Source organism: Triticum urartu, chromosome 1A (genome assembly GCF_056163025.1).
Source record: "Triticum urartu cultivar PI428250 chromosome 1A, HENAU_Tu73, whole genome shotgun sequence".
Classification (NCBI taxonomy): domain Eukaryota; kingdom Viridiplantae; phylum Streptophyta; class Magnoliopsida; order Poales; family Poaceae; genus Triticum; species Triticum urartu.
This window is the reverse complement of record NC_141873.1, coordinates 280,621,810-280,633,689: the sequence shown is the minus strand read 5'-3', so window position 1 is coordinate 280,633,689 and position 11,880 is coordinate 280,621,810. Positions and strand designations below refer to the sequence as shown.

At 41.5% G+C, this 11,880-nt stretch overlaps 1 protein-coding gene and 1 long non-coding RNA gene across 2 annotated transcripts; both read left to right on the top strand.

Moving 5' to 3' along the window:
• Positions 1-4,965: 4,965 nt before the first annotated feature.
• On the top strand, positions 4,966-6,697 carry LOC147990870 (uncharacterized). Its single transcript, XM_087532860.1, has 4 exons — positions 4,966-5,140; positions 5,501-5,617; positions 6,166-6,230; positions 6,561-6,697. The coding sequence occupies exons 1-4, from the start codon at positions 4,966-4,968 to the stop codon at positions 6,678-6,680; spliced, it is 477 nt and encodes a 158-aa protein (XP_087388986.1). The 3' UTR covers positions 6,681-6,697.
• A 418-nt stretch (positions 6,698-7,115) lies between these two features.
• LOC147990869 (uncharacterized) lies at positions 7,116-8,549 on the top strand. Its single transcript, XR_015609912.1, has 2 exons — positions 7,116-7,776; positions 8,372-8,549. It is a non-coding gene; the product is annotated as an uncharacterized LOC147990869 (long non-coding RNA).
• Positions 8,550-11,880: the final 3,331 nt, after the last annotated feature.

Sequence of the window (11,880 nt, the reverse complement as noted above, 5' to 3'; positions counted from 1 at the left end):
CTAAACCATAACGACCATTTTGGTCAGAAAGGTCATAATTTCATTAGAGGAAATGGTCATAAAGCAAACAGCGCTAGTCCGCTGCCTTATTTCTAGTTGTTAACGACCAATATAGATGGTCATAGCCTTGTAAATTGTGGTGGGTTGCTATGACTAGGCGCCACCTCATCAGTTTTGCCTATGTGTCATCTCCATGTGGCAGTTTTTGCCCTAGGTTGTGAAGCAACCTATATTTCTATCATTCCCAAAATTCCCAAAAAAATCTCATAAATTCTTTGGGTCATATCTTCATCAAATATTTAAAAATCCTTCCTTTCCTAGTTCAAAACTAATTCAACAATATTCATTTTCCTATTCTGTTCACAACAACACTTTATGAAGGAAGTGCTATTTATATATTCTTGATTGCCCTAGGAATTTTTGGGCACTCTTTTCTATCGAAATCATTACCGCATGACAAAATTCAGCTCCATTTTTCTAGCAAATCTTCCTCGGCAAATTTCCAAAGTTTTTGTCCACCTAGAAGCATTTTGAAGGAAGTACCTTTTTTATATCTCGAAATGACATGAAATTTATACAGTTCCTTCATATGCCCAAATTATCACCCTCCTCCAAATTTCAGCTCAGTCAAATCATCTATGTGAGCCCAGGTTCAATTTATATTTTATGGCCAAATTGGCACATTGCAAAGCAAGTGTTATATAGACCCCTCCTATTACCCTCAAACTTTTCGGGCACTCTTCCATACCCAAATCATTGCCACATGATAATATTCAGCTCAATTTTCCTAGTAAATCTTTCTCAGTAAATTTCCAAAGTTTCTATCTCGAGAGAAGCTTTGTGAAGTAAGTACTAGCTAGGCTTACCCAAATGATCTGAAAATTTACCAGCGCATGACCATACCTGTGTAACTTACCAACACCAATTTTTAGCTCCTTTAATTCATCCAATCTCTCTCACTAGTTTTCCCAAGTTTTTGTCCATAGAAGAGCATTGTGAAGGAAGTACTACTTTGGCATGTCCAAATGGTATCAATTTTCTACAATGCTTTCCTATGCCCAAATAACCATCCTCCACTAAATTTCAGCTCAATCCATTCAATATTTTGAGCCCAGCTTCAACATTCATATTTTTGTCTAGTGTGATACTTTGCAAAGCAAGTACCACCTAGGATCCTCCTTTTGAGCTAAAAATTTGTGAATACATTCTCCTTAGTAGATGATCATCCTCAGCCAAAACTCACGCCCATTGGCCATGTGCATTTCCCGTACCGCTAATCAAACACTTGGCTGCTTATTCATGTTTGAGCATCGATCGGTCTCCTCGTGAGAATCTTATGTTGTGATTTTCTTCCCATCACCTACCTGGGGAGTGCCCAACCCACTAGACATGCCTAGGCTGCCCAGAACACATGGCAACGCCACGGTCACGCGGTGACCACGCGGCGGGCATGCGAGTTTACGTGCTCTAGAGTTGGGGGCCTCGGCCACCGCCCAAACCTCGACGTATCGCCACCAAACCATGTATTTATGATTAAATACGTACTTATGTAACTAGAAATGATTTTTGGACAAAATAAATAGCAAACTATGAGGTAGCTGCAGTTCAAATTTGACCCGCTTCCTACTGAATCGGCGGGAATTTTTCTTTTTCACCAGAGGTGGATCAAAACTTTTGACACCCAACCATTTTGTCAATTGTGCATTATATATGGCCTAGTATTTTATAAAATTGATTAGGTCCAATTTTTCAACAGATATATGGTAGGTCTTTCACAAAAAAACTCATTTTGGGCACTCAGAAAAATGGAAAATGAATTTTTCGTGCAAAGAAAATGAAAACTTCCTTAGGCAACATTGTTTGGAATTCCAAGATGCACCCTTGTGCACAATATGAGATCATTTGAACAAACTATGCCATGAATGTGGCCATAAGATTGATCATTTGGCTTGAAAGCCATGAATCTTCACGCATGATAGCTCATTTCTGAGAACACTTTTTTAAAAGAATTGCCGTATTACAAGTTTATTATTTTTCCTGGGAACTTGGCCATATATAATGACACAATCCGAAGGTTTCCCAATTTTTTGATTTTTTTTGAACTTTTTATGCCCGTTTCAAAATGCGGTCAAAACAGCGGGAATGACTGTTCCTAGCTAGTGGTTGAATCTTGAATTTTTTTTGGTGTTTCTCTGATTAAATAGATACTTATGTACCTAGAAATGATTTTTGGAAAAAATAAAGAGAAAACTACGAGGTAGTTACAGTTCAAATTTGACCCGCTTCCTACTGAATCGGCAGGAATTTGTCTTTTTCACGAGAGGTGGATCAAAACTTTTGACACCCAAACATTTGGTAAATTGTGCATTAAATATGTCCTAATATTTTATAAAATTGATTTGGTGCAATTTTGCAACAATTATTTGGGAGGTCCTTCACAAAAAGACCCTCCTTTTGGGCACTCAAAAAATGGAAAATGGTTTTTTCGTCCAAAGAAAATGGAAACTTCCTTAGGCAACATTGTTTGTCATTCCAATATGCACCCTTGTGCACAATATGAGATCATTTGAACAAACTATGCCATGAATGTGGCCATAAGATTGATCATTTGGCTTGAAAGCCATGAATCTTCACGCATGATAGCTCATTTCTGAGAACACTTTTTTTAAAGAATTGCCGTATTACAAGTTTATTATTTTTCCTGGGAACTTGGCCATATATAATGACACAATGCGAAGGTTTCCCAATTTTTTGATTTTTTTTGAATTTTTTATGCCCATTTCAAAATGCGGTCAAAACGGCGGGAATGACCGTTCCTAGCTAGAGGTCGAATCTTGGAATTATTTTGGTGTTTATCTGATTAAATAGATACTTATGTACCTATAAATGATTTTTGGAAAAAATAAAGAGCAAACTATGAGGCAGCTGCAGTTCAAATTTGACCCGCTTCCAGCTGAATCGGCGGGAATTTGTCTTTTTAACGAGAGGTGGATCAAAGCTTTTGACACCCAAACATTTGGTAAATTGTGCATTAAATATGTCCTAATATTTTATAAAATTGATTTGGTGCAATTTTGCAACAATTATTTGGGAGGTCCTTCACAAAAAACCCTCCTTTTGGGCACTCAAAAAATGGAAAATGGTTTTTTCGTCCAAAGAAAATGGAAACTTCCTTAGGCAACATTGTTTGCCATTCCAATATGCACCCTTGTGCACAATATGAGATCATTTGAACAAACTATGCCATGAATGTGGCCATAAGATTGATCATTTGGCTTGAAAGCCATGAATCTTCACGCATGATAGCTCATTTCTGAGAACACTTTTTTAAAAGAATTGCCGTATTACAAGTTTATTATTTTTCCTGGGAACTTGGCCATATATAATGACACAATGCGAAGGTTTCCCAATTTTTTGATTTTTTTTGAATTTTTTATGCCCATTTCAAAATGCGGTCAAAACGGCGGGAATGACCGTTCCTAGCTAGAGGTCGAATCTTGGAATTATTTTGGTGTTTATCTGATTAAATAGATACTTATGTACCTATAAATGATTTTTGGAAAAAATAAAGAGCAAACTATGAGGCAGCTGCAGTTCAAATTTGACCCGCTTCCAGCTGAATCGGCGGGAATTTGTCTTTTTAACGAGAGGTGGATCAAAGCTTCTGACACTCAACCATTTGGTCAATTGTGCATTAAATATGTCCTAGTATTTTAGAAAAATAATTCGGTCCGCTTTTGCAACAAATATATGGTAGGTCCTTCACAAAAAAACTTATTTTGGGCACTCAAAAAATGGAAAATGAATTTTTCGTCCAAAAAAATGTATTTTTTTGGCAACATTGTTTGCCATTGCAAGATGCACCTTTGTGCAAAGTATGATATAATTTGAACAAATTATGCCATTCCAAAATGCACCCTTGTGCAAAAAATATAATAGAAACACATAGAAAAACACAATTACGTATGCTTTGTTCTCATTGGTTGAAATGTTTGTGCCATGGATTGATGACATGGCATCCATCCATCCACCCATCCCATTTATCTAAAGAAAAAAAGAGAGAGAAAGAAAAAGAACCCTATCCCCTCCCACCCCCGGGCAGCCCAACCACCCAAACCCTATCGCCTCCTACTCCATCGCCGCCGCCTTCTTCTCCCCAGATCCATCGCCGCCACCCCCTTCTCCCCCCTCATCGCGCACGCTCAAGCCGCTCGCCGCCACCACGCTCCTCCACCTCCAGGCGACGCCGAGCCCGTGTTCTCCCTCCCCAAGATCGCGCTGGAGCCCGCGGTCCTCTTGCACCTATAGCTCGGCTCTCCTCCTCCCCTTCCAGATCGCGCCGCCACCATCACCCCGCCTTCCAGATCCGACGCCATCCCCACCCACCACCGCCACGCCACCCACCGTCGACCTCGTCTCCTCCATCCCCCTCCCCTCACCTTCCCCATATCCACTAGTCCAGGCAGGGCCATGGCGTTCCCCCTCCTCCTCTCTGCTAGGGTTAGGATTTCCACCTAACCCTCCCCTGATCTGGCAGCCACCGGCGACCTCCCTGCCCGTCTCCGGTCTCCCCCACCGGTGTTGTCCCCACCCTCGATGCCCTCGCCCGGGCGGCGCAACAGCCTCTTCCCCTCCCCCACTCTCTTCCCTTGGCGCGCCCCACCCCAAACCCTACCCACAACCGCCGCCGTGCTCCATCACCAGCGACCTTGCCGCCGCCGCCCCTATCCCCTCGCCCTATCTCCATACCCGCGACGCCGAGCCGGACGGGAGGAGCCACCGCCCCGCAGCACGCTCGCGCCGGTACGTACAGGCGGTGCCCCCGCCGGATCTGAACAAGAACACCGAGTGGTTCATGTACCTGGCGTTCCTAGATCCATCCGCCCCACCCTCTGCTCACCCTATCTCCCTCGGTGTTGGGGCATCCAGATCGAGCAGGTCAGGTGCCGGTGCTCCACGATCTCCATGCGATGCGCCGGCGAGGCGACGGTGATGCTTGTGGTGGACGCCTCCGCCGTCTTCCACCGACACACAGCCGCGCCCTCCGACGCCGCTCTTCCACGCGACGAGAGGCATGGGTGCCGCTCGGCTGGGATAGAACCCCGCGCTCGACGATGCCATGGACATGGAGGTCTTCAAGGTACCCTCTTCCTCTCCTTCTCTGTCCCTCACCTCCAATACTTGCCACTGAGCTCATGACAATGCCATGTCTCACTTGGGCCCTCTGATGCTTTCTCGCTATGGTCTCTCGATGAACACAATTGCTTACTCCTAAAATCTCTAATTCCTAGGGTTTACTCTTGCTGTTCTACATACTTTCATGTACCACTATCATACTCCAGGCTTGCTTAGAATTGCAATTCCACGCTTAGAATCATGACACCATCGAGTCACAGGGACATCTCAACTTCTGAACGAAAAAAAACATTATTGTTTGCTGCATTGCATATACCATTACAGTTCTTGATTGAGTTTTGGACTTGCGTAATTCCATCATCAGGGGAAGCTGATACCCACACAGCCAGCTCGTGCTCACTGTGTTTGACCGCCAACTCATGCTCACTATGTTTGACTGCCAGCTCGTGCTCTACTGTGACGAGTACCGATGCCCACACAGGTATGACCTGCGTGCCCCCCATGACCTTGCACCGGTGCTATGTGCGTGAGCGCGCGCGCTTGCTGCAATGTCGGGTGCGGTGGTGTGCTGCAAACTTGCGATGGGGGCGGCCAGGTGGTGCGTGGCTGTGTGTGTGGCGATATATGGAGCTCCGGAGATTCCTATTGGATTGCCGAGACTTGGTCTTGGTTCTGCCGTTGGCGTGTTGTCTTTGCTCTAATCTGGTTAAAACTGTGTGATTAGACTAGTAGCATCAGCTCTTTATCTGGAAAAAGAATACTATCAAGTCCTTAGCTAGCTAGCTAACTAGTACAAGCTGCAACCCAATAGGAACAGTAGCTTTCATGCACACATCTAGCTAGCTAATTAGTAATTACACTACTAGTATTCAGAAACAACTTCACTTTGAAACTCTGAATCACTTCTCCCTGACAGACACTTCACCAAAATGTATCCTGTTCCAAACTCTTATTTGTATCATTATTTACCGAATGTTATTTTATTATTTTTGTTGAACTTATCTTATCTGAATCATCCCTCTTTTGTAGGTCTTTATGAAGCTTTGGAACTGAGGGACGGTGGATTTGACTACTTGGGAAAGGGTGTTTCCAAGGTTCCATTTGAGCGAATTTTATATTAGCATGAATAACGAATCCCCGGGCTACAGCCTTAAAGTAATTATGTTACCTAGTTAGTGTTTGGAAGCAGCTGGAGTGAATGTGAGAAAAGTTGAACAGCTTACACATTTTCCTAAAATGGTATAGCTTAATTTGTTTTTTAGCTACTGCAGCATTTCTTGAAATGATTTTTATTCTAAGCATTTTTTTCATACTCAATAAGCTAGTTCCTGAATCAAATTTGATAACGAAATGTTTCTGTAGCAAGCTATAGTTAATTAGTTGGCAAGTGTGATGTCCATTCACGCCTCCTCTGTTTTTTGCAGGTCTGGCAGCACCGCCGTGTCGACGACGAAGGTGGTGACCGCGGCAGCGAGCGGCGCGAGTTGGTGGCTGCAGGACTCGACGGCATGGCTCATATATGCGCGAGCTGGGCATTACTTTGAGTTCATATATGTGCTTGTCACTCCATAGGTTATAGTGATTCCCTCTGTTTCCTTATATGTTCTTGTAGTTTGGTTGCTTTCCTGTTCATGCATGTTTTTACAGCTATATATAGTTATGCTGTGAATCTGTCATGCATGTATTGAAATGCAGGAAATGTTTAATACATGTTCACTCTCAGTTGGGATATTGAATTGTACATAGTTATGTGATTCATGTCTGCTTCTTATCTTATTAAGTGATTATCTTTATGTCCTTGCTACTAGTAGGATGGTTAATAGCTTGTTTTGTAGTTCTCTACTTTATGCAAATAGCTTCTTATAAGGCAATATAATTGGTTGTTTTGTGCTGCTGGCCTAATTAAACATGATCAGTATGTATACTTGTTGGAGATAGACATTTCATTCATGTTTATGAGGTACGAATTCTACAGATGTCACAAAATATTGGTGGCAAAGTGTCTTCTTATCTTTATATTTACTTAGCTAAAATCTTAGAGTAACAATAACTGTACTTGACAAGTAAACATTAGCATCTTAAATGATCATCTTAAATGATTAGCTAAAATGATGTAGGAGTAGTAGAAACTTCATGGTTGATCCTGATTGCTGAACATGGGAGATGCATCTTCTTTTGCATATCAATTACATAGTAGTACTATATAATGCTTGCCGATGTGGTACATTCAATACTGGCAGCACTGGCCATTAATTACACTGGCCATTTTACGCCAGGCTTTAGATTCTGCCGAGCCAGATCTGTTGACCCGCGGTTTGATTCGTGGCGTGCGAGATTTGTTCCTGGGCTGACGTGGTGTGTTTGCCGGTGTGATTTTCGCAGGCCTTGGACAAGATCAGTACGGTGCCGATGGAGGCCCTCGCCGCCGGCGCCGATGTGTCCATGATTGGGCAGTTTGGTGTTGGCTTCTACTCCGCCTACCCTGTTGCCGAGAGGGTCGTCGTCACCATGAAGCACAACAACGACGAGCAGTACGTGTGGGAGTCCCAGGCCGGTAGCTCCTTCACCGTCACTCGTGATATGTTTGGGGAGCAGCTCGGCAGGGGTACCAAGATGGTCCTCTACCTCAAGGACGACTAGGTATGCAGTCCAATCCTCCTATACTGTGATGGCTTACTCTTCATGTCTTGATGTGGTTCTCTGCTTAGTGTAGCTGTATTAGACTCACTATGAGATGTCCACTCTTGTTTTGTTAAAAAACATGAACTGTTAAGTCATCTATTCATGGCCGTTGCTTTTGTTCAGTATATATGTGTGCTTTCTGATTTGTATGCGTAGGTGGTTATAGGTTCTGCTCATGCATGCCGGTATACTAGAGCTAGTTGTATGTTCTCATTACCTTCCTGTTGTCACTTTGTCAGCATCAATCCAATCCAACCCAGCCCAATGAATCTAACTTGCTCGTTTAGTTCTCGCCATCGGTGGTAGCCAACAACTAACCGATCTTAGCTGCTGCCGGCTGTTTGGCATCCTATGTATTTTTTGCTGCTAGTCTCAGAAATAATGCATAAATGGCATCAAAACTGCTTCATGCCACCTCTCGGGCAAAGTAGATGCTAGTTTGGTTACTATCTGTAGATCATCAGGTCTACTTGATGCAAGTCTCTATTTTTTGTTTGTTCTATTTTTTGCCTGTCTCTCTTTGACATATTGCTTTTTCTTTTTGAATGTGCAGGTTATTTGCATCTTGATTAGGAGATGATGGTGATCATCTTTTGTTGCGGGGAACCTGTTAGATAAAGTTTAAGTGATTTGAACCTGCAAGATACAGTTCTGTATAATGTTGTGTGAGATAAAAGTTATGTACTTGTGAACATAGGAGATAAGTTATTGATATGTGTTGGTCTGTCTAATGTTATGCGAGATAAAGTTGTGTGAGAAAGTTTTCTATACTTGTGTTATTACCGTGGGAAAGAAGTACTGTTACTATACTGATTTGAGAATATTGGCTGTAAATAAAAGAGGGCTTGGCCCACTATTGGATTGTAAAAAGGCCCTGTCCAGAATTTATATTGCACTCAATACTTGGGCTCTAAAAAGGCCATGGCCCGAACTATGTTGGACTTCTTTCTAAAAAGAGCAATATAAATTTCAGATTCTAAAAGGGTTGAGGCCCCAAAAAAATGGATTGTAAAAACTGCATCTCAGAAAAAAAAGTCCTAATTGTTGGGCTAGGCCTATTTAGCTAATCAAAGCAGAGGGAAAAAATAAATTAAATGGGTTGAATTAATGGGCTTGGCCCATGTAAAACGCCAAATTGGATCGGGCTGAATCTTGTGCCACATTAGCTTGCCACGCTGGATGCCTACGTGGCCTGGGGAGGTTGCTAGTGACCAAAACGCCACAGTAGACGTATTTTGGTCATAAACGTCTTCGACCATTCCAGAAGAAAGGTCGCTATAGTCAGTTTATGACGGCCAGCTTTTGACCTTATGTTTTTGGTCACAAAAAGGTCACAAATGGAAATTTGTGACCATTCAATGACCAATAGTGGTGGTCACAAGTTGACATATTTCTTGTAGTGCCTGTTTAACCAGGCATCATATATTTGAATGATATCTTGCCCATCATTTTCTCCATTACATTTCCATTTGTCGATAATGTTTGTACATTAAACTACTTTTCCTATGAATCAGTCATTTGAGTGGGTAATGGAAAAAACTGGAGTGAAAACAAGGTCTTCAGAGTACACAGTGCTTCCTGTCGAAGCTGATCTCTTGATGGGTCCCTATAGCTCCTCAGAGATGGATTCAGATACAGATGACCAGTCCTATTCACCCACCGAGGTGTATGCTCTAACTTGGCACGGTTATACTGCTCATATCATGTATATGGTGCCTTGCATTGCATACTTTAGACATCATATACACAATATTCAACACCGTGTTCTTAGTTCAGACATCATATATGCGAATGCCCTCTGCTTAGCATATAAATCACATATGTGAATTAAATCATGCGATCCTGATTACTTAGATAACATGTATGTGAATTATCATGCGAACCTATTTACTAAAGACATCATCTAATTATCTCATGCCATCTTATGTAGTAACTCATCATATCTTTGAATTATGTCATGCTATGCTATCCATTTTAGATAGACATCGTATATGTGAAATTATGTCATGCTATCCTTTTTAGTTAAACAATATACATTTCAACCATTTCATGCCCTCTATGATTGCTAACAAAATAAGGACATAGTAGCATCATGATCATTATTATAGCAGAAATGTCCATTATCATAAAACTTCTGATGAGCACATAATAATTCATTAGAACAATGAAGTATAAGGCATAAACTTTCTTGAAAACTAACAAACTATATTCTCAGTCAACAATGCAATTGTAATTCATCATATTTTCAGGGTCTCATGTCAGAGCTTTTTAGCAAGTCCACATACTCAACCATCATTTAGTCTTCCATGATTGCTAACATTCACAACATATATATGGAGCAAAAAGTTTCAGCCAGACACATAAAAAGATAGGGGCTTATAGTTTTGCCTCCCAACTTATTCACCTCAAGGGAGATGTCAACAATAATAACTCATGATCACTCATATCCAACTGGATATTTGTTCCTAGATCTTTCCCCACCACATGATGCTTACAAAAGAGAAAAATAAAAATGAATGGAAGAGAACACTATTGACTCATGCATAAAAAGTAAATACATGAAAGTAAAAGATAGGCCCTTCGCAGAGGGAAGCAGAGGTTGTCATGCACTTTGTTTTTTGGATGCAAAAACTCTTAATGCAAAGGAACGTCATGTTATATTGCCCCTTATGATAGCAACCTTAATTATGAAGTCCATCAGTTTTATTACTTTGCCATCATAAGTCTATACAACACTTATTTTCCCTTACAATAAAATATCAAAAATATTTAGGAGCAATTTTTATTGCTTTATGCACCGATAACAACTTACTTGAAGGATCTTATTCAATCCATAGGTAGGTATAGTGGACTCTCATGACATGAAACAGGGTTAACAGTTTTTGGACACACAAGTAGTATCTCTACTTGGTGAGGATCTATGACAATATAACTTCTATGTGAATATAAGCAAACATAATTCACTATGTTGTCTTCCTTGTCCAACGTCGACAATTTGGCATAAAATACTTATTGGGGGCTCACAATCATAAGAGATGTCCAAGATAGTATATTTTCATGTGAATCTTCTCACCCCTTATTAATTCTTTCATGAATTGCATGCTTGACGAATGCTATGTTTGTCAACTTACAATAAATTTTACCACTTATACTTTTCCTTATGTAATGTCATTACTTTCCATAAGATTAGCATATGATCTTTCTCATTATTTTCATTGCTAGGATTGAAACATAAAAGTAAAGAAGCAAAAAACTCAAACTACTCATTATTATATAGCTCTCAACTCAATTACATAAATAGATAGATCACGAAGCTAGCACTCGAAAATAGATCATACTAAACTTTTATTCAACAAAATCATGAAATAACTAATAATATGTAAAGATAATAAAAGTGAGGGTGATACGATGCCAGGGCATCTCCCCCATGCTTGGCACAAGACAAGGGGGTGCCCATATTCTCAAGTCTCCTTCTTCGGTAATGGTGGTGGTGATGAAGTGGTGGCCTTGGCCTCCGGCTTCCGTGGCATAGGTTCACCATCATAAAAAGATGCACGAGTCTCCGGGGTCCTCTTGCAGCTAAACTCATACCTTCGAATCTTGCCTCATACTCAGAATTTTAATTTTGAAGATCATAGACTTGGCCTTGGAGATAATCGATTCGTGCGTTGAGGTTGAAGACAATGTCCTTCGTAGACTAGCCATCCACCTTGTGGTCACGGGTGAATTTCGTGATCATGGAGTGGTTGGCACTAAGTCCATGTACCACCATCCCTTGGCACCTGATGATGTCCTGCTCCATCGCCTCGAGCCTAGCCTCCATGCTTCTTGTATTTTTGGCCCTTGGACGTCCCGGATGTGGAGCACCCCCTCATGCATCTCAATGGCTTGAGGGTGCATCATCACCTCCGGTAGGTAGGGGTTGATGACTGATAACCCACAAGTATAGGGGATCAATTGTAGCCTTTCTAGATAAGTACGAGTGTAGAACCCAATGAGGAGCTAAAGGTAGAATTTATATTCCCTTCCAAGTTCTATCGACCACCGATACAACTCTACGTG